At 46.2% G+C, this 22,611-nt stretch overlaps 1 protein-coding gene across 7 annotated transcripts in view; it reads right to left on the minus strand.

The window, feature by feature from the left end:
• Positions 1–22,611, minus strand: part of FRMD1 (FERM domain containing 1) — a 72,069-nt gene that overhangs the window by 9,508 nt on the left and 39,950 nt on the right. For 6 of the 7 annotated variants that reach the window (XM_019479859.2, XM_019479861.2, XM_019479855.2 and 3 more), the window contains 7 exons: positions 20,505–20,596; positions 16,228–16,304; positions 13,675–13,861; positions 11,086–11,241; positions 5,981–6,046; positions 5,698–5,766; positions 5,315–5,489 (listed from right to left, as the gene is read on the minus strand). In XM_019479859.2, the coding sequence (XP_019335404.1) occupies positions 5,315–5,489; positions 5,698–5,766; positions 5,981–6,046; positions 11,086–11,241; positions 13,675–13,861; positions 16,228–16,304; positions 20,505–20,596 (822 nt within the window). The remainder of the gene's footprint in view (positions 1–5,314; positions 5,490–5,697; positions 5,767–5,980; positions 6,047–11,085; positions 11,242–13,674; positions 13,862–16,227; positions 16,305–20,504; positions 20,597–22,611) is intronic. The other variant, XM_019479860.2, reaches the window with a different exon arrangement.

Below are 22,611 nucleotides of genomic sequence, written 5' to 3' on the forward strand. Positions count from 1 at the left end.
CAGTGAAGGCATTTAGAAAATGAGAAGTGATGCAGTGAACTGATTTATTTGTGGGTGTAATTTAATATCCGTATGCTGAAGGCCTCCAATTTCCCTTGCAAGGCACACAACTACATCCCTGCTCTACCAACCATTAAATGATGTTACTTTGGACTTCTCCACATTTATGCTAACCTCGATCGGAGGCCCAGAGTTCTGGATATCAAAGGTAACTGGACCCTCCCTCCCTACATTAATAGTCTCATGATCTCCAATGTGGGATTTATCTGCCAAGATGCTAAGTATCCCCACTGTGCATCTACAACATCCCCCTATTGCAAGGGGAATGTTGCACGTAGATTTTCCTCCAGCATCTTATTTTCAGCAAAGGAGTGGTATTTAAAATACAAGCCTCAGTGACTTACAATGTTATAATGTTTTAGATCTGTGTAGTCCTAACTGACAAAATGGTCATGGCTATTGTTTCAGATACAAAACCTGAAAGTCAGAGATTTGTGCAGGCTACTCTGTGCACAAAAAGCCCCTTTATCCCCCTCTTAAATCTCCATAGCTAAAATCACCTCCCAACTAAAGCTGAAATAAGAGGGAAGAGACCCTGATGAGAAGCTCATGTCCCACTTCAAATCCCATCAACAACATACTACAATGCCAGATTTGTGGCTGACAGAAGGTAACAATAAACTGGGCTGCTTTATAGTGGCCCAAGTTTGTTTGTTAATGGTGGAAGAGCTCAGGCAGCGTGAAGCTATCTGGGCTCTCCAGCCTCCCTGGGGCAGGAGCTCTTCAGGCTTAAGGGGCTGTAACAGGCATCGCTTCCGAGCCAAGTTGTGGCCCGCTCACCTGTTCCTGCGGCAACCGCCCGCCTTCTCGCCTGCCACGTCTTGATGTTAATTAATTAATTAGCGGGAGGCTGCCCATTATAATGCCTCGATGCCGGGGGGGGGCGCTCTGCGGCTCCAACCTCCCCTAATACCGCAGCCCAAGCCTCGCAGATATAAGTGCTGTCATCTCTCTTCTGCCCCCTTTCGGAGACTCACTATGCTGCCCCCTTTTTGGGGCTCCCTATGCCCACACTTGGGCCCAATTGCCCCTCTCTGGGGCTGGGGTCTGTGCCCCTATAAACTGCGCCCTCACTGGCGTCTGGCTGTGCCCCGCTTGGGCTCACAAAATGGCCCCCGTCCTGGGAGCTTGCCCTGCCCACGCTGGGGCTTCAGAAATGCCCCTCCCTAGGGCTGGGTCTATACACCCCGTATGCTGCGCCCTCCTGGGCGCCGGGGTCCCTGCACACTGCTGCAGGTCCCTATAAGTCCTATGCCCCCACTTGGGCTCAATCTCCCCTCTCTGGGGCTGGGGTCTATGTACCCCGCACGCAATCCGGGGTCTCAGTCCCCCCGTCTGCAACCCACCGGTTGCGCCCGCGACCCGCTGGCCGCGCTCCTCGCCACCAGTCGCTCACGCACTGGAGTGCAAGCTGCGCCTTCCCTGGCGCTATTCAAATAATGCACCCTCTTGGCGCTAGGGCACCCCACACTCTCTGGGGTCCCTGTGATTGAGGCCTCCTCCAACCCCTACAGCCTCACCCAAGCCTCCGGGCGTAATAACAGAGCCAAACAAACACAAGCCTCCTGGCTGTAACACAAACATAAAGCCCCCTGGCTAAACCTTTAGTGCCCAATCCTCTCAGGGCTATCATGAGCTGTACTTGCCCCTCAGACTTCTCCCCATAGCTTGGCTGAGTGAGCTCCTGCCTCTCCGGCTGCTGGCAGAGAACTGCCAGCCTGGCCTCAGCCCTGGGCTTTTATAAGGGGCAGGCCCTGCCCCCTTCTGGCCAGCTGACTCCCATTAGTTGCCCCAGCAACCTGCAGCTGTCCCCCTTATGTTCGGCCAGGGCTCTCTCCCAAGCAGTTTTCACTCCTTAGGAGCCAGGCACTGACGTGCCCTGCGACGGGCCCAACTCCTACACACCTCAGACCTTCCCCATAAGCCCTGGGAGCGCTTGCCTCACTTCCCCTGCTTACCCCTCCTTACACGTGTGGGCAAGTAAAGCAGTCGGGGTTTTGGGGTACATGTCTGCTGGGGGAGGGGGGGGGGGGAGAATTCCTCCATAGAAGATAGATCCTCCCACTCCATGCTTGTAGGCACACCCGAGAAATCCCTTGCAGAATCACAGAAAATTAGGGTTGGAAGGGATTTCAGGAGGTCATCCAGGGGCAGGCAATTATTTTGGGCAGAGGGCCGCTTACTGAATTTTGGCAAGCCATCAAGGGCCACATGACAGGCAGCCAGGGGCAGATAAATATTAATTTTCTAAATTTTTTTAGGGGCCCTGCAGGCTGGATAGAATGGCCTGGTGGGCCACATCCAGCCTGCAGGTCGCATTTTACCCACCCCTGATCTAGTCCAACCCCCTGCTCAAAGCAGGACCAGCCCCAAGTAGATCATCCCAGCCAAGGCTTTGTCTAGTTGGGCCTTAAAAACTGCCAAGAACAGAGCTTCTACCATCTCTCTAGGTAACCCGTTCCACTGCTTCACCACACCCCTAGCGAGATGGTTTTTCCTAATATCCAACCTAAACTTCCCTTGCTGCAACCTTGAGACCATTGAGCCTTGTTCTCTCATCTGTCACCACTGAGAACAGTCTCCATCCTCTTTCGAACCCCCCTTCAGATAGTTAAAGGCTGCAGAAGGATTTCCCCAGGCATGTCTGCAAGTCTGGAAGGGGGAAAAGTGCGAGTCCTACCCGCACCTCTGCACTTGAAGATGTATGCAAGGGGAAATCTCTCCCCCCCCCCCCGTGCGGGTCTGCAAGCGTAGAGGTGGAGTGCAAGTCCTTCCTGTCGTGCTTGCAGATATGCACAGGTCTGCGAGTGCAGAGGGGGGAGTGTAATTTTCTCCCCCGCCCACATACACTTGCAGACCTGCATGAGGGGAGGGGAAGACCCCCTGGCAGGAGGATTTCCCCACATGCACCTGCAAATGTAAAAGGGGAATCCCTGTTTGAGTCCCCACCCCCTTATCTGAGGATGTATGCAAGGAAATCCCTTGCAGATTTTCCCATGCATGTATTTTGGGGGGGGGGGGGGGGGGGCTGGAGAGTAAGCCCCTGGGGAAATTCCCTTCAGGGGATTTTCCTGCTCCCCAACATATGGGGGGGAGGGGAGTGCATCTGCAAGTGGGGGGTTTTCCTTGGCTTGTAGACATGTCCCAAGCTGGGGCACAGCAACTAGGGACATCTGTAGTTTGCACTAGAGTTTATCATGGCACCTTAATGGCATGTGTAGATGCTCAAACTGCTGCAGTCCAGGGTGCACATGAAGAATCTGTGCCCAGGGCTGCAGCACTTTGAGCTGGGGCAGAGCATTAGGTGGCGGAGGGGCTGGCTGGGGCACAAGAATGCCCCAGCATGTGGAGCCCTGTCTGGCCCCCTGCTGCCTGAACTGACTAGGTGCAACATATGCCTGGGTCAAAGTTTACACGTGCATTTAGGAGCACTTAAAAGTCTTCATCGAAATGGATGATTTAAAGCTACCCTAGGACAAAAGAATATGGAGAATTCCAGTGCAGAAGAACGTTATCCCAAGTATAAGGTAAAAACACCCACAAACACATTCTCATTGCAAACTGGATTACCATGGCACCTGAATCAATCTTAAAAAGAAAAACAAATAGTATTTTTATTTTACAGAAGTTCTGTGGGGGAGGAGGGGAACAGGTGAGATAGTTTTAATTAAAACTAAACAGTATGGGTTAGGTAGTCTGAAGAGCACTTGCTACTTGTGCAAAAGGCTGTATAACAGGTTTATTAGGTTTGATGCTACTTTCATACAACCCAGCAGCAAAGCACCCACTGACTTCACTGGTATAGGAGGAAGCCCTCCATATGAAAGTTCCATTTATATTAAGAAACTCATCTTATTGCTAATAACACTTGTCAACCACGGTGTGAACTGGTATAAAATAATTGCAAAATACTAGCACTAGAGAAAAAGGACAAACCTCAACATTTTCAACTACTCTGATCCAGGGGGAGCTTATTAACAGTGACTCCATTTTTTAGAGTATTCAGCACCTGAAATTATTTAGATGGGGGGAAAGAGAGGGGCAACTAGTTTTTTGGGCATGCAGTGAAGTTGTTAGGAGTTTGTGCTCATCTCCCAGGATCAAGCTCAAAGGGAACCCCCCTCAGGGAATGGGGAAGAAATGTCAAAAGCAGGAGAGGAAGTGTGCCTAGTGGGTCACGAGATCCCAAATGGGCTTTTGACAGTTTCAATTTTTTCCAACCCTGATGCATCATTTATTTGTATTAGGAACTTATTTGTATCATATTAGACAAAGAGTTCATCTAGCGGAGTATTCTGGATGTGATGGTGCCCGGTACCAAATAGCAACTAAAGATCAGCAAGGACTTAAGGTAATTTTGAAGTCCTTTTGTGGTTCTGATCCAGTTTTATAGAATAAACTCTCTTTTCCTACACACTTACACTGAAACATAATACAGTGTATTTAGGAAAAAAATGTTAAAGCCCACCCAAACCTTGTTTTTTCTTGCAGAAAAAAAAGGTATACAACCCTCATATGACAGTTATGGAATATCCTGCCCATATTGGTTTTATTTATATTGTTATGACATTCTTATCACTGGCAGCTGTTGCATGCCATTGAATGGTCAAGTCCTCAGTGACATCCTTTATGCACTGCAACTAGAATTAACGAATATCACAAGAAAGGGAGAGCACAGCAGTCACCATGCTAGAAGAGATGAATGGTGCCAGCTATTTTGAGTGGAATTTCACTAATGATACTAGCCCTAGTTTTATCACTCATCTCACTTAGCAGTGCTCAGCTCCAGTGAGCACTCTAAGCAGTAGGGATTGTATTGTCCAATTAGGAAGGATTGTATTGTCCAATTAGGATACCACTAAGAGAAATTTTTTCCTAATCACTGCTTCAGGGCCTATGCTGATCCCTAGAACGAAAACATGTTGCTCTCATTTTTGTCATACTTCATCTTAGGGACTCGAATTTATATGCAATTAGATGCTATAAGCCTGTTAGAAACATGAGGATCTATATTACAATATGGTTATGAAAACATGTTTTGCCTAGGGAGACTCCTAAAGGTATTAGCCATTTAGTGACTGCTTGCATATAAGCAATTGTTTGATTTCCACTGAACCTTGAGTAATTGAAGACTGTTTCCCAATTCAAATCTTGTTCAGAACTTGGTAGGCCCTCAAAAATATCTTGAGGCCATCTCACAATTCCTAGTGAGAAAAAACCAAGTTATGACTCCCCACAACCCTCCATCACATACCTTCAGCCTCCTCCAGCTTTTGGATTTGCTTCAGCACTGGCTGGATGTTGAGAAAGAGTCTGTGACTGTTGCTAAGGAGCTGCAACAGATGCCGTGACCTGAACGGACAACCTGTATAGTAAACCAATTTCCGTGCAGAAGGCAAACCATCGGGCTGGATTTCAAATTTTTTCCCCTGGGAAAAAGAGGTGGGAGAGCGTTGAAAGGAAGCAGGTTTTCAGTCATTTGTGTAGTAGAGGGGCAAGAGATGCACCATTTTTAACTTAAACTGGTAACAAAAAAAAAAATGCTTAGCACAGACACTCAGACAAAACCAATAGCTTTCCCAGGTTCCAGGACAACCCCCACCGCCAGCCAGATGGCAGGCATTCTGCAACACTCACCAGAAACGCAAGTTTCCCAATGTGTGACCAAGGAAAGTCATAGAGGAGTTGACGGACATGGTTCACCTCCTGCAACATATCAAACTCACAATGACACAGGGACTGGCAAAGAGGGGTAGAGTTTGGGATGGGCAAAGCATTCACAGACAAACAAGAATGTGAGATATGTAGTCTGTTACACACACACACGCGACATGGAAGTACAGCGGCAAGGGTGGAGGTAAAAAGGAGTGTGGAGAGAACTAGGAGTTAATGCTTTAGAACCAGGCTTTCATTTCATTACCTGATAGATGTGCATTCCTCTAAGGGTCAGTCCCAGGACAATTGTTGGGCGATCCTCCTTCTTATCCTAGAAGAACATACAGACGTCTGGGTTCAAAAAGTAAACCACACATAGGCCAAGCTCTTACTTTGGCAAGTACTGCAAACATGCAGCAGGATCATCCCCTTCAGAGGTTATCTAAATGTCATGCCTCCCTACTCCTGGTGGATTTTTTTTTTTTTAAAAAACACTGTCTTTTTGATTCTTGAAAAAAACATGATAAAACTGAACATTGCGCTTGGTTACTTCTTTTCTTGCCAAGATTGCATGCATTCCACCAAACCCCTAGGACAATGTACAGCCACTAAGATGGACTCCCACATTACTAGATGCAAAGGATGGTTAATTATTTAATGGACTCCTGCATTACTAGATTCAAAGGATGGTCAATTATTTAACCAAGAGGTTAGCTGCAGGTGATTAAAGTCAGAAGTAATATGCTGCTTCTGCTATCCCTTAGAAGGCACCCACCTCTCTGGATGACACAGAAGTAGAGACAGAGCCAACTTGGTATAAGGCCCCCCCATCCTACCTCCTGGCTGTTCCTGTTAGTAGCCCTACCACACCAGTGGCACCAACCCACAAAACAGGCTTACTCAAGTATCTTGTGATGCAGCCTTGGATTTAGAAAAAGGATGAAGAGGCTGACTGCTATTTACTGAAGGATTTATTTATATTTAAAGGTTTAAAAGGGTTACTGTGACTTCCATCCTACTGTACTGTATCAAGGCGGGTACACTCATCCAACAATGGCAACTCTATGCATTAACAAACAATTAGCTTGTGTAAAATGGGTTATAGTCCTGTGTTTTCTTAAGTAAAGTGCATCCTAGTATGTACCAATGTTGAAGGGTCCCACACCCACATGCTCTCCCTGCCACAGAAACTGATACTCCCTGGGAACAAGCAAAATAATGCCATATTATGGGAATAAAGCACAAGCCTTGACATTAGAACTTCCCCTCTTCCCACGTGGAACTCAAGACGTTAGGATCGGAAGGGACCTCAATAGATCATCGAGTTCGACCCCCTGCATAAGCAGGAAAGAGTGCTGGGTCTAGATGACCACAGCTAGATACTCATCTAACCTCCTCTTGAAGACCCCCAGGGTAGGGGAGAGCACCACCTCCCTTGGGAGCCCGTTCCAGACCTTGACCACTCGAACTGTGAAGAAGTTCTTCCTAATGTCCAGTCTAAATCTGCTCTCTGCTAGCTTGTGGCCATTATTTCTTGTAACCCCCGGGGGTGCCTTGGTGAATAAATACTCACCAATTCCCTTCTGTGCCCCCGTGATGAACTTATAGGCAGCCACAAGGTCGCCTCTCAACCTTCTCTTGCGGAGGCTGAAAAGGTCCAGTTTCTCTAGTCTCTCCTTGTAGGGCTTGGTCTGCAGGCCCTTGACTATACGAGTGGCCCTTCTCTGGACCCTCTCCAGGTTATCCGCATCCTTCTTGAAGTGCGGCGCCCAGAATTGCACACAGTACTCCAACTGCGGTCTGACCAGCGCCCAATAGAGGGGAAGTATCACCTCCTTGGACCTATTCGTCATGCATCTGCTGATGCACGATAAAGTGCCATTGGCTTTTTTGATGGCTCGTCACACTGCCGACTCATGTTCATCTTGGAGTCCACTAGGACTCCAAAGTCCCTTTCTGCTTCCATGCCACCCAGCAGGTCATTTCCTAGGCAGTAGGTATGCTGGACATTCTTCCTCCCTAGGTGCAGCACTTTGCATTTCTCCTTGTTGAATTAATTGCATTCTGTTGTTTTCCGCCTACTTGTCCAACCTATCCAGGTCTGCTTGTAGTTGTTCCCTGCCCTCCGGCATGTCCACTTCTCCCCTCAGTTTTGTGTCATCCGCAAACTTGGACAGAGTACACTTCATTCCCTCGTCCAAGTCGCTGATGAAGACATTGAAGAGTATCGGTCCAAGGACCGAGCCCTGTGGGACCCCACTGCCCACTCCCTTCCAGGTCGAAACCGACCCATTCACCACAACTCTCTGGGTGCGACCCTCCAGCCAATTTGCCACCCACCGGACTGTGTAGTCATTCACATCACAGCCTCTTAACTTGTTCACCAGTATGGGGTGGGATACCATATTGAAGGCCTTCCTGAAGTCTAAGTATACGACATCCACCCCTCCTCCTGTGTCCAGGCGTTTCGTAAACTAGTCATAAAAAGAGACTAGATTGGTCAGGCACAATCTGCCTGCCACGAACCCGTGCTGATTTCCCCTCAGCATAATTTGTCCTGCTGGGCTCTCACAAATGTGAGCCTTGATAATTTTTTCAAAGACTTTGCCAAGGCTGGAGGTGAGACTGACTGGCCTATAGTTGCCCGGGTCCTCCTTCCTCCCCTTTTTGAAAATCGGGACCACGTTGGCCCTTTTCCAGTCCTCCGGGACTTGGCCCGTGCGCCACGAGCTTTCAAATATTCCCGCCAGTGGCTCTGCAATGACGTCGGCCAGTGCCTTCAGCACCCTCGGATGGAGCTTATCCGGGCCTGCCGACTTAAAGGCATCCAGTTCTTCGAAGTGACTCTGCACCACCTCAGGGTCTACGCATGGAAGTCTGGCGCCTTGCTGCTGCCTCTCTACAACCCCAGTGAGAGACTTGTCGTGCCCCTCACTTAGGAACACTGAGGCAAAGAACTCATTGAGGAGTTCAGCCTTGTCCCCCCTGTCCGTCACCAATTGTTTCTGCCCATTTAGCAGGGGTCCTAATCCTCCCTGGGCCTTCCTTTTACTCCCTATATCTCTAAAAAACAATTTCTTGTTGTCTTTTACATGGGTTGCCATCCTCAGCTCCATGGTAGCTTTGGCCCATCTAACTGCCTCCCTACAAGCACGAGCAGAGGAGGTATATTCGTCTTTGGTGATCTCTCCCTGTTTCCACTTTTTATGTGCTCCCTTTTTGGCCCTTAGGCTGCCCTGGATTTCTCTGGTCAGCCAGGGAAGCCTCCTGGCCCCTTTCCCTCTTTTGCCTCGCTCGGGGATCGTCTTGCTTTGTGCCCGAAGGATCGTTTCCTTAAGGCACAGCCACCCTTCTTGGGCTCCCATCACTTCAAAACTCCTACTCTGCAGTGCGTCCTTGACTAATCCCCTGAGTTCATTGAGATCAGCTTTCCTAAAGTCTAGCACTTTCACCCTACTAGTTACCCTACCCACTCAACGTCTTATAGTGAATTCTATTATTAGGTGATCACTGTCCCCCAGATGGCTACCGATCTGGAGGTCCGCTACCATGTCATCTCCCGTTGCCAATACCAGATCCAGTATGGCATTCCCCCTAGTGGGACCATGTACCTCCTGTGTCAGGTGGAGGTCCTGTACACAGGTTAGAAACCTGCGTGAGCGGTGGAACTTTGCTGTCTGTGACTCCCAGCAGATGTCCGGGTAGTTTAGGTCCCCCATGACTACCGCCTCTTTAGCTTTTATGGTCTCCGAGAGTTGCCTCAGGAGCCCCGAATCTCTTTCTTCCCCTTGATGTGGGGGTCTGTAGCAGACCCCTACCACCAAATCCCCTTCTCCTTGCCCCCCATATAGCCTAACCCACAATCCTTCTACTTCCTCATCCTTGGATTCTGTCTTGATGAGGGTTGATGTATATTGCTCATTGACATAGAGCGCAACCCCTCCCCCTTTCTTCCCCACCCTGTCCTTTCTGTACAGTTTATAACCCTCAATATGTACCGCCCAGTCGTGGGATGAATCCCACCAGGTTTCTGTTAGCCCCACTAAGTCATAGGTGTTTAGTGCAAGCAGGAGCATGACCATGACCATAGCAGTGCACAAAAGAATTAACACATGCAACATTTCAAGGCAGACAAGAATTCTGACCATCGGGCCAACCAATTTCACACCCTCAGCATCTCTAGATATAAATCATGTCAGGTCTTGTCAAGCATATTTCTTGAAGTCTTGAAGTAAAAGCCACACTTCTTACGCCTCCATCACTGATGACCTTAGATTCAAAGGGGTGGAAGAAGAGGGAGTGACTATGGCTTATGAGAGGTTAAACCAACATCATTAGAATCTGAACCCACACTTGAACTTATTTCCTTTAAAGAACCTGAAACTTTATTCCCAATGTTTTTGTAGTAAATGGAGCTTCTGAGATTCAGTAGAATGACACAGGCTGCTCAAGCTTTTGATGCCTTCTGGACATAAATCTTGCCTGGATGCAACCAGTGCAGACAGGAAGACATTGGATTCTGAAAACCCTCAGATTATTCAGTAAGCTTTGGACAAAATGAATTCTGCCACTGAGAAGCTGCATCTCCTAGGATTTGAGTGAAAAAAAAATATTGAACTTGCTCTAGGATATGCATGTTCTTTTTGACTTACGATACAGCCTTTTTATTTCTAACATTAGAACCACTATTGAGTCAAGAGATAGACGAGCCACTGTTGGAAGAGGTCTGTCTCCAGCAAAGTCACCTGACCAGGACCAACCAGTCAGTCATTGGGGAGTCCAAAGTGAAGGAAGTGAGTGGCCAAAAAGAATTAAAGTGAACCCCAAAACTGACTGCGTGTTAAAAACAATGATGTAAGAAAATACTCATTTGGGTAGGCGAGTCCTCTCTGTTTTGTGGCACTTGCATGACATGGCAACAGACCCTTTCAATGAACCTTTCAACAATCCCTCTTCTCCACTCACTCCGCAAATAAAAATGCCTCACCATGCAAAAAATATATGGTATATGGTTTCTTAATGTAATTCCTCCTACACCTAGACATTCTTCAGATGCACCACAACTTTTTGCCAGCTCCTGTGATACTATAAAAGGAGGATGTTGTGGGGTACTTTCTGGTCAAGAAATGGGAGCACATTTTCAATAGTGTGAGGATGAGAGACCTGCTCATAGGGTGAGAACTCAAAAACTGAAACTTAAAACTTAAGTTTTGGATTAGTTTGGTGGAAAGGAAAAAAACACCTTTTTGGCATATTGGCAAAACCTCCTCAGATACAAACAGATTCAAAGCAAAACATGAAGTTAAAGGAAATAAGGGTGCCACTTGCCCTCCTCCCAACCTTTTTAAGGTTAAAAGCTGTTTGTTTAACCTTTTGTAATCTGTAGTAATGGACAGGCACATCCTCCAGCAGACAGGATTCCTTGATGAACTTCAGCACCGCTTCTTTAGCGGGCAGACCTTGCTGTTCTCGGTGCATCTCCGGAGCATGCTTCAAGATGTAGTCACTCCCCCTCTTTGCAATTACCTGCCCACAAGGGAACAAATGAGGTCAGCAGGGCTTCAGTGATCCCAACCAAGTAAGAACAAATGTAAAAACAAAAATATCACTGACATGACACCCAAATAACAGAACAAATCCCGACTAGTCTGTTTTTACATTTATCCAGAAGATGGCATCTTCTGTCATTAACTTTATGGAAGTTATTATATGCAAAGGTCACAGTTCTTTGGAAGTCAGCCTTTGTATTCTTATGTCTTAGCCATGCTTTTCCAACTCTTTGTTTCCCTAAACACTGATGGGCAACTATCTAATACTGCGCCAGGTATTGTTGTATTCTGCAGAAACGCTAGTACTTTACATCAGTAATTATTATATATTGGAGGCTTATTTAGTTATGTTCATGTTTACAAAGCAATTTAAATATGTCAGAATGCTTTTATGGTCACAGACATATTTTATCGTCTTTTCATTTTATAGACAAGACAAATTGCACAAAAAAAAAGATAAGTGACTTGCCTAGGACTAGAGAAATACATCAGTGCTAGGGTCAGAAGTGAGAGCTTTGGAATTGCTACTCCCATTTTTGTGCTGAAATCACTTGGTTATGTAGTAGAAAAACTAGTATTTTATGAGGTTTAAGCCTCCTACATTGGAGAGGGCCTTTCCAGGTTGGGTGTTCATAATTATATTTATAAAGGCCTTTAGGCTCTCTCTTCCATGGAGCCCCATTATTCTGGACATTTACAATGGGAAGCATCCTGTATGGAGCAGGATGGATGATGAACAAACAGACCTGTTTCCATTGTTATAAGAAGTCCTATCTTTACTCCCTCATATATGCCCCTTGCTTCTTCCTGCATACAGTCCTCATGCAACTAGTTATCCAGCAAGCCAGGAAGGCTGAGCCCTGCCAGTGTTGCTCTTGATGCAATCACCCAGCAGCTGTGCAGTATAAGGGGGAACAAGTGACAAACCAAGTCCAGAGCTCAAAACCAAGCTTCTCCACTTGCCAGTGTACAGCGTTACCCTTTATTATTCCGGTTGTGGTAGCTGCTGACAAAAACAAGTTGCAGTTGGAGAAGCAGATCAGCTTGTGAAGTGTTTGCTGCGATGTCCTCAGGGCAGGGAGAGAAGAGTCTCCCTGTGTGCCAGAGTTTACTATTTGCAATAATAAAATCACCCACATGCTTGCCTGGGGCTGTGGCTTAGTGCATCAGAGCTGCATTGCTCAGCCTTGGCCTTTGGAATATTTGCAAGATTAAAAATCTACCATGATAAGACAGACTGAAAACTGCCTTACAAGCAATCTGTCAAACCCACCTCCTTAAACCTTCTGGAAGCTACCTAACACCAAGCTTACATCATCTGGAAATTTCAATTCCCATGGTCTGGAGATGGCTCAAGGGAGGCAGAAGTGCACTGTGCTGGGGAGGACTGAAAATTTCTGCAGAGTGGTAGGTTGGGACTCACAAATATAAAAGGAGTCCAGACTTATCCTGCCTCCTTGCTGCAATCAAGCTTTGAACCCTTTCCCTCCTGCCAACTCCCTTCCTCAAGCTTGGAAACAGCCTGGACTAGTAAGGAAACGGGCAGAGACTTGATAAGACTTTCGGTCTGGTGGCAGAAATCAGTAAAACCCAGGCCTGCCTTTCTCTCTGTCATTTACTTTGCAATCACATGACAGCTCAGTTATGTATTGTCCATGCATGGCAGGAGAAGTAGCAGCAAAGGGAGAGTTCTGCACGGGAAGTGTACACACAAACACGTTTGTGCTCATGTGCAAGATAGTAAATGGCCTGAGTCACTGACAGTATCAGTGGCCTGAAGCAAATAGTCAGTCAAAAGTTTTAAAAAAGGCTCAAAATGATATAATAAAACTACAAATTCAGTTACCAGCAAAGCCTGCTTTTGTTCGTTTTTTTTTTTTAGGTGAAAAGGCATAAAACTGTACAAACGATTAAAAAAAAATGCAGAAATAAAAAAGGGACAATTGTATTTTTTTTTTTTATTTATTTACAAACCTTTTAGGGAGTTGTGATCCCCAAGACTAACCCCAGGGGGTCACAGTGAAACACTCAGTTAAGTCAATATGAAAAAGTTATGGTGTTTTCCTCTCATGTCTGTTCTCATCAATTGGCATTGCCCCTCAACTTGCAACTAACCTGAGGTTTAGTCTATACAAACCACAAGTAAAAAAAGTCATAAAAGCAAAGGTACTAAAGAAAAGTTTATTCGTTTCCAGGGCGTGGAGGTTTTTGGGGGATCATGACTTGGATTGAAACAAATATGCTTCAAAACAAATTTCTGCAAACATCTCTTTTAACCATAGGGTTCAAACTGGGAAAAAACTAAAGCCTCAACTGAGAAAGTGCCCTGCTGGCGTCTTTCTATTTACACAGGCACATTTCATCACAGATGACGACTACTGAAAGTGCCAATGATTCTGAAACAACTTACCCATTGTGGAAAGTAGGCCTGAGGTTCAAAATATCTCCCTATGTGGACATGCTCCCTGTAGTTGCCCAAGTCTGCCTGCAAACCATAAGCAGCCAGCAGGAAGTAGATTTCTTCTTTGTGGATACATCGAGATCTCAACACCTGCTCCTTGAGATGGCAGTAGTACAGCTGCCTTGCTACCTTGTCACTGCCAAACACAGAAAATAGCTTTGCTTAAGCAATAGCTAGAGAATGAACTTAATGCATCTTTGATGTATGCAAAATGTACTTTTAAAATTGTATGGTAGTAGTCTCTAGAGCCCTCCAGTCAGGGTCAAGGTCCCTGCTGCACTAAGCACAGTACAAAACACAGCAAATAATAGTCTCTCTACTAAAGAGCTTATAGTCTAAATCAGTGGTGTTCAACCTCCAGCCCACAGGCTGAATCTAGAGCATGGGACCCTGTCATCCAACCCATGGGGCTCCCCAGGGGTCTGGAAATTTGGCAGTGGGGGACAGCGACAGCGTTAATTGCTGCAGCTCTGCAAGAGGCCTGCAGGCCACGTGGCAGATTGTGCTAACATACAGGGTTGCTCTGCAGCTGGACCTGATGCACAGGGTCACTCCACAGTTCTGCCAACCCCACCCGTGGACCAACCCCACCCATGGGATTCAGCTGACAAACGGATCCCAAGCCATTCATCCACTCATTTGGGGAAGAAGGTTGAACGCCACTGGTCTATATAGTCAAAAACCAGACAGAGGGTTTGTTGTTTTTTTTTTTTTGGGGGGGGGGGGGGGGGAGGGAGAGGAGACACAGACAGACAGTAGTGAAGGGAAGATGGGCAGACATATTATCCCAACTTCAAAAAAGGGAGAACTAGGACAGAAATTCAGGTGTCAAGTCACATTGGAAGTTTGTGATCCTATCACAAAGAGAACCCAGATCTTCTAAGTTCTAATCTAGTCTTGCAACCACAAGTCCTTCCTTCCTCTCTAAAACAGATATTGTTTTAGAGAGGAAGGCTGTGTGTCCAGCTGCAAAGTATACAGATTGTGGTGGCACCCGTGTGTGAGCTCCCTGCACTGCCAGCTTTGCGTCCAGCCATCTATCAACACCCCCCGCCCAACCGGCTCTGTGTCCGGAAGGGGTACCGGCTTAAAAAAAAAAAAAAAAAAAAAAGTTGAAAACCCCTGCTCTAGATCACGAACTAAGAATGGTAGGAGAACCTGGGCATATTAACAGTGTGCTATCACTGGTGCCCAGAGGCCATGATGATGACCTTGACAACTATATAGGGGGACAGAAGCAGAGCCACAGACAAACTTCTAGGATTTTTACTCTGTGTTTGTGTTTTGAAGAGGCCCATAAGTGTCTCTGTTTAACTACCAACAAGAAGGAAAGCAGCTCATGATGCCAGTGAAGGAACAGAAAGTGGGGAGGGTGGGGGGAGGTACAACGGTAGGCAATCAGTACTTGCTTCAAAGAGAATCCTTCTTCCAGCAGTACAAAGAAGAAAACAAAAAGCCCCAAACACCACACAGCACAACCAAAGGCTCTCACTCAAGATGAGGACAGCAAATATTTAAATATGGGTAAAGACCACCCGAATGCTCTATACTTGTGGCTTGCCCTGGTGTCAGACTTGCAGTGCTGATGCAAATGCACTCTGTCACTTGGTCATTTTTGCCTAAATCACCCCTTGCTCTGCATGGGGAGGCAAGGGTGGTTGCATTTTGATCACCGACTCTGTTCATGTGGAATATAGGCTATTTGAGTGCAACAATCTTTAAACACGTTAGGCCACTCCTCTTACCCATTTGCAAAAATGGAGCAGAAACAGGTAACATATACATCCCAGAAAAACACAGTGAAAAGTATTAAAAAGCAATTACAATTATTAGAATGTATTCTACAGAAAAATATTAGACTGTATTCTAGAGTAATCGTTTCTGTTATTTTGCCGGTGCTGCTCTGAATGCTATCAAAAGGGCACGTGACCACAGGTTTGCTAGCTGAATTCTAGATATACACATAGATAAAGAAAGGAGTAAGAGGGGTTAAGACTTCTACTAGGGGAAAGGAGGAGCAAAGAGAAGATATTCAACACTGAGGTTTCAAATGTGAAGCACCAGGTCTGAAAATACGACTGCCATATTGGCTGTGGGCATAGTGGTCAAACATACAGAAAAATAGCTTGGTAGAAGAATATCAGTAGAACAACAAAATGTGAGGGTGCCCACTACAACCTCAGCAGTAACCTGTCTATATCCAGTCTCAAAATTGTTAGATCTGAAATAAACTAGCAGCATTAAATTACCGAATCGTGAGCTAAATAAAAGGTAAAAACGTAGTTGTAAAGGCACCTCAGTTTGAACCCAAAAGGATGGAAATCATCTGCTTTTGCTAAGAGGATACACTGAAATAGGCCACATTACTGATCTCCAGAGAATGCCTTCAGGCCAGTAACACTGACAGAGAAGGAAAGAGTTCTACAAAAGGAATTCAATTCTGTTTTTCATCTCATACAGTTTTCTTAGAGAATAAAGTTGTTGCCACAGACTTAAAATTACCTTATAACCCTTCCATTTTCTACATAGTACTGTACTCTGAAGAAAGCAACAAAAGGAGGGCTGAACTTCTCTGTTCCCTGTAGACAAAGAGAGAGAAAGAGAGAACTTTTTAGACAAATTCTATAGTAGTCAACAAATCTCATTATGCCTTCCTTAGCACTCTCCATTTCGCTTCATATTCCCCACCACTAAAACCTTCTCCCCACATATCCTTATTTTCCACAGGATCATAGTAAAGTAGGGCTGGAAGGGACCTCCTGAGGTCATCTAGCTCAGCCCCTGCTTGAGGCAGGATCATCCCTGATGAAATCATCTTGCCCAATTGCCCATCTAACCTACTTGCAAAAATTTCCAGGGAGGGAGTTGTGAAAGTTTCTACAATTTTTCTAGATAGTTTGGTCTGATGCTTGAGTACCCTTACAACTAAAAAGTTCTTCCTAATCCCCAACCTAAATTTCTTCTGCTGCAGAACAGTCTATCTATCTCCATCCTCTCCTCTCTTCAGGTATTTGAAGACTGTTCTCAAATCCCCACTCAGTCTGGTCTTCTCCAGACCCTTGCTCTTTCAGCCTCTCCTTGTAAATCAGGCTTCTGATAATTTGTCTCACTGCTGGACTCCTTCCAATCTGCACATATCTTTCTTTAAGTGTGGGGCCCAAAAGTCAACATAAAACTCCAGGCAAGGCATCACCAGTGCCAAATACAGAGGAAAAATAATTGCCCTTGATTTGCATGTGCTGATCTTTTTAATGCAACACAGTATGCTGTTTGCATACTGTTGGCTCATATTCAGCTTATGGTCCATTGTAACTGCTAAGGTCCTTCTCTGAAGTAGTGCAGTCTAGCCAATCATTTCCCAGTCTGTATTTGCATATACAATTATTCTGTCCCAAGTGCAGGACTTTGCACTTGTCCTTGTTGTTCAAAAGTTTTCTTTAGAAAGTTTTCCACTTCAGAAGCCTGAATCAACAGGGCATTACAATAAATCAGAACAAGCAACTCGTTAGGCCTCTAAGCCTTTCTTATACCTGCAACCTATCCATCACATATTCCCATTCCCAATGAAAGTCCAAATGAAGTGCTGTGCAGAAATACCCAAGCAAGCTCTAAATGAGCTTGCCTGGGTACTAAAAGCAGTACAGGCATGTTAGTGAGGGAGTTCTGCATGCACTAAATGTATTCAGATGAGAAGCTAGGTAAATTAGCTTGGGTGGAATGCCAAGTTAACAGGGTTCAACTGCTCCCACTACCCAAGCTAGCTTTTTTAGAGATAGCTTGCATACCTCTATGCCAGTGATTCTCAGGCAGCGTGCTACCAGGTATTTAAGGGTGCCATGGGGTGCTGTGCAATATTAGTACTATTAGGTATACAGACACCTACATGTGATGCACAAGATAAACCCAGAGATTTTTTTCATAGGAATCTGGTGTCAAAAACATTATTTTGCTCTGGTCTTTCTGAGATCTTTGCAACAGAAGAACTGCTTATTTTTCCATAGTCAAACAATGAGTGAAAATTAGGAGCTGGCATTTCCAAGGGGTGCCTTGAGTCGAATGAGGGGTGCCTTTTATCTTATGAGGCTGAGAACCATTGCTCTATACCAGTGGTTCCCAACTTTGGAGATCGCAATGATAAAAAATAGGTGTTGCAAGGACACTTGACAGATTATGATGAAAAACACAGGAAAAAAAAGTGGGAAAAGGTGGGTTCCCCTTGCAGGTTGGGAGAGTCCCAGCCTGCATGGGGCTGCTTGGGGCTGGGGGGAGTGGGAGGACGGCAACCAGGCAGGGGCCACCATGTGCATGTGCACGCACACATATACCTAGCAGCCAGGCAACATGGAGAGCATCTCCCACAGCTCCCTCCAGATAAGTCTATGTGGTAGAAAGGGGAAAGAGGGTAGGACAGACTGAGGGCCCCCCACAGTGAGGGGGTAGGGCAGAGCTGGGACTGGGGAAGCAGGATGAAGCCACAGGTGGCTCATCTGGGGGACAACAGGGGGTGGGGGGGGGGGAGGGGGAGGTGCTGGTTCCCCACTGTTGCACACACTCCCAGGGAAGGATGCAAGGGGGGGGCACATGCCCCCCAGATTTGCATGCAGGGCAGATGTGGGCTCCCCTCCCTGCTGACCTGTTCCTCTTGTGCTGCTGGGCAGACAGGGGGCATCTTGCCATGGCAACATGGCCAGCATGGGGCTCCCAGCAGTGGCACCAAGCTTCCCCATCCTGCTCTGGCCCCCCTCCCCCCACTGGAGCACAGAGCCTCCCCCAGGAGGGAGGGCAGCATGGCAGGGAGCCTTCAGCCTGCAGTAAGCACCCTCCCCCACAGGCTCCACTTCAGCTGTGCCACCCACAGGGGGCAGGGGTTTCCTCATCTGCATTATTTTGGGGTTGCAGATTTCCAATGTTTAAATGGGACCATGCTGAGGAAGAGGTTGGGAAGCACTGTGCTATATACACTGTGCTGCATCGTGCAGTACACGTGCCCTAATGTCCTGAAGCATGTTGAACCTTTGCTGCCCACAGCTGCGGAAGTACAGTTTGCTGCTGATCACTTGTCTTTTGGCAAAAGGTGCCACTCTGCCCTGCCTTCTTCAGACCAAGGGTAACCACTTTGCTCATTTTTTGTTAAACAGAGCTAGTGTTTGGTTATTCAGAGCTCGACACAGCCATGATCTCAATGGAGACATGACAACCCATTTAGTTATTACAATTATGGACTACTGTAGCTTAGTTTAAAAGAACAACACTTATATTTTTTGTTTGAACTGCAATCTCCCTCAGGATCTGACAGGGAAATAAGGCCCAGTTAGCCTCACGTTGATTCCCAGCTCCTCATCTACACTTTTAATCTATTTTAATGTTTAGATGTGCAAACATTAATGCACAGAACATTACTCCCAGAGCAGACCCAGCTCTGGAGGGAAAGGGTCAGTCCGTTTTTTGTACATAACATGATGCGCACATCTGTGGTGCCAACAGTAACATCTCCATCAGCAGGGAATTTGTTTTGTTGTTTTTTTTTAATTCAGTCACAACATGTAATCATTTTGCAGAAGGTATGACAAGACCATTTTGTTGTCACAGGAGGGAAAGGTCAGTTTCTGCCTCAGGTTCCTGTGTGGCCCCGTGAAAGTACAGCAGGAACAGGCATTATGAAGTTATCTAGTCCAGCCCCCTGCCCAAGGCAGGATCATATCTAATTAAATCATCCCAGCCAAGTATTTGTCTAATCTGCTCTTCAAAGTATCCACAACTTCTCTAGGAAGCCTGTTTCAATGTTTGACCATCCTCATAGTCAGAAAGTTCCTCCTAATCTCTGACCTCAATGTCCCCTGCTGCCATTTCTGGCCACTGCTTCCAGGCCTGCCCTGTATAGCCAGAGTCATGCAGTATCTTTGTGCATTCATACCCCCATGGCCGTGGGAATTGCAAGCATATTCAGTGAACAAAAGATATTCTTGAAGAGAGGTATGGCACATGATACTTGAGTACAGACATGTCTGAAACTTAATGGAAACCCTTAATTGAATTTAAAAAATATATATATTTTTGCTCCTCTATGATTTCTTATGATATATAAAGAACATGGGGTAGGGGAATTTGCACATTTAACAAAAAATCCAAACTTGATAGACAATTGTTTGTGTAAGGAATGAGGCACATGAGCCTTATTTCATCCAAGTTTTTTCTTGACATTTAAGCTAGCATTAAGAAACGTAGGCTCTTATTAATGGAAATAAGCATCCTTCCTACTATTATTTTTCTTCTGAAGAACAACTGCACCTGCATCTCCAGTATATTAAGTTTAAATGCCCTGTGGCAGTAGGTTATTTTGAGCAGCTACACAAGGTCCTTTAGGGCTGGTCTGATTTTGTGTAGGAGGCATTCCCAAGTCTTTTCATGGAGTGAATCATGGTCAAAGGGGAGACTGACTAGCTGACCTCCTCCCTTCAACTGAACAACATAATTGTGGTGGCACAATTCTCTCTAATTGTAATTACCTATAACATAATCTATATGTCGCTGCAGGGCATGCAAAGATGATAACAACTGAATAACATCCTCATGCTAGCTACAATATGGACTTAGTAGAAGTGTAAAGTAATTAATGCCATTTTTGCTTCTTTTAATGCAGTTTAAGATCTGAAAATGGGGAGACCTAGCCCCAGGTGACTAACCAGCTCTCCATAGCGCCCCAGTATAGACCTCAGTGTGAGAATTTGCTTTTAATTATGTTAGGGCAGCATTACAGTAATAGTCTTCAAAATTCAAACCTTTTGGCTTACTTTACTTGTCTCCTTTTTCCAGTCCTTTGAGAAATACTTGCTAAGCTTCTGCTCCAGGTCCATAAACACATATTCATTGTCTGAAAAAGACAAGAGGAAAAAACGGTGGCTGTTGCAGAAATGGAAATTCTCTTCTGAGAGAGGCTTTGGGGCAAGTGTGCATAACAGAGCTTTCCAACGGTGCATCTGAATAATCGTACAAGTAACCTCAGAGTTGGACTGGATAGATACCAACGAGAGAATACAGGGAGGGCACAAGGAAGTGGGTCTTTGTTCTCTGATTGTATGTAGCTTTGACCATGGGAGCAGGGTCACATACAGACCTAAATTTTACGAGCTGCTGAATCATAATGGAGGTCCCTCAGCACCTTCCATAATCAGGCCCAGTGCTTGCTTTTTCATGTTAACCCATCACATCAGGGAGAAGTAACAGCTTACTGAGCCAATCTTAATTGTTAAACCAGTAGAGCAAAATCAGTTTTTACAAAGAAAAGCCTCATCAACCTCCCATCTTACACAAGCTGGTATATACTGCATCACCATCATAACAGGGGTAGGGCGAGATGGGAACAACGGATAGGATCTACTCCCTCAAGTATTTCTTACCCAGCTGTGTCCCACGTGTGAAAACAGAGAAAGACTCCTTCTCCAGAACGAGTCATCAAAACTGGAAACTTAAAAGTTTGTTATATCCCCTCATGCCCAATTTTCCTCATATGTTTGGGACAATGTAGCAAAGGCACCATTGGGGTGCCTTTGCATTGGGGGCAGCAAAGGCACCAGTCGCAGGGCTCAAGTGCCTATATACTAATGCTAGGAGCATGGGGAACAAGCAGGATGAACTAGAGCTCCTGCTTGCACTAAACACCTATGACTTAGTGGGGCTAACGGAAATCTGGTGGGATTCATCCCATGACTGGGCAGTACATATTAAGGGCTATAGATTGTACAGAAAGGACAGGTCGGGGAAGAAAGGGGGGGGGGGGGGGTTGCACTTTATGTCAGTGAGCAATATACATCAACCCTCATCAAGACAGAATCCAAGGTTGAGGAAGTAGAAGGATTGTGGGTAGGCTACATGGGGGGCAAGGAGAAAGGGATTTGGTGGTAGGGGTCTGCTACAGCCCCCAACACCAAGGGGAAGAAATAGATGCGGGGCTCCTGAGGCAACTCTCGGAGACCATAAAAGCTAAAGAGGCGGTAGTCATGGGGGACCTAAACTACCCGGACATCTGCTGGGAGACGCAGACAGCAAGGTCCCATCGCTCATGCAGGTTTCTAACCTGTGTACAGGACCTCCACCTGACACAGGAGGTGCATGGTCCCAATAGGGGGAATGCCATACTGGATCTGGTATTGGCAACAGGGGATGACATGATAGGGGACCTCCAGATTGGTAGCCATTTGGGAGACAGTGATCACCTAATAATAGAATTTAACATAAGACGTCGAGTGGGTAAGGTAACTAGTAGGGTGAAAGTGCTAGACTTTAGGAAAGCTGATCTCAATGCACTCAGGCGATTAGTCAAGGACGCACTGCAGAGTAGGAGTTTTGAAGGGATGGGAGCCCAAGAAGGGTGGCTGTGCCTTAAGGAAACAATCCTTCGGGCACAAAGCAAGACGATCCCCGAGCGAGGCAAAAGAGGGAAAGGGGCCAGGAGGCTTCCATGGCTGACCAGAGAAATCCAGGGCAGCCTAAGGGCCAAAAGGGGAGCACATAAAAAGTGGAAACAAGGTGAGATCACTAAAGATGAATATACCTCCTCTGCTCGTGCTTGTAGGGAGGCAGTTAGACAGGCCAAAGCTACCATGGAGCTGAGGATGGCAACCCAAGTAAAAGACAACAAGAAATTGTTTTTTAGATATATAGGGAGTAAAAGGAAGGCCCAGGGAGGAATAGGACCCCTGCTAAATGGGCAGAAACAATTGGTGACGGACAGGGGGGACAAGGCTGAACTCCTCAATGAGTTCTTTGCCTCAGTGTTCCTAAGTGAGGGGCACGACAAGTCTCTCACTGGGGTTGTAGAGAGGCAGCAGCAAGGCGCCAGACTTCCACGCGTAGACCCTGAGGTGGTGCAGAGTCACTTCGAAGAAC

Source organism: Alligator mississippiensis, chromosome 1 (assembly GCF_030867095.1).
Source record: "Alligator mississippiensis isolate rAllMis1 chromosome 1, rAllMis1, whole genome shotgun sequence".
In the NCBI taxonomy this organism is placed as follows: Eukaryota; Metazoa; Chordata; order Crocodylia; family Alligatoridae; genus Alligator; species Alligator mississippiensis.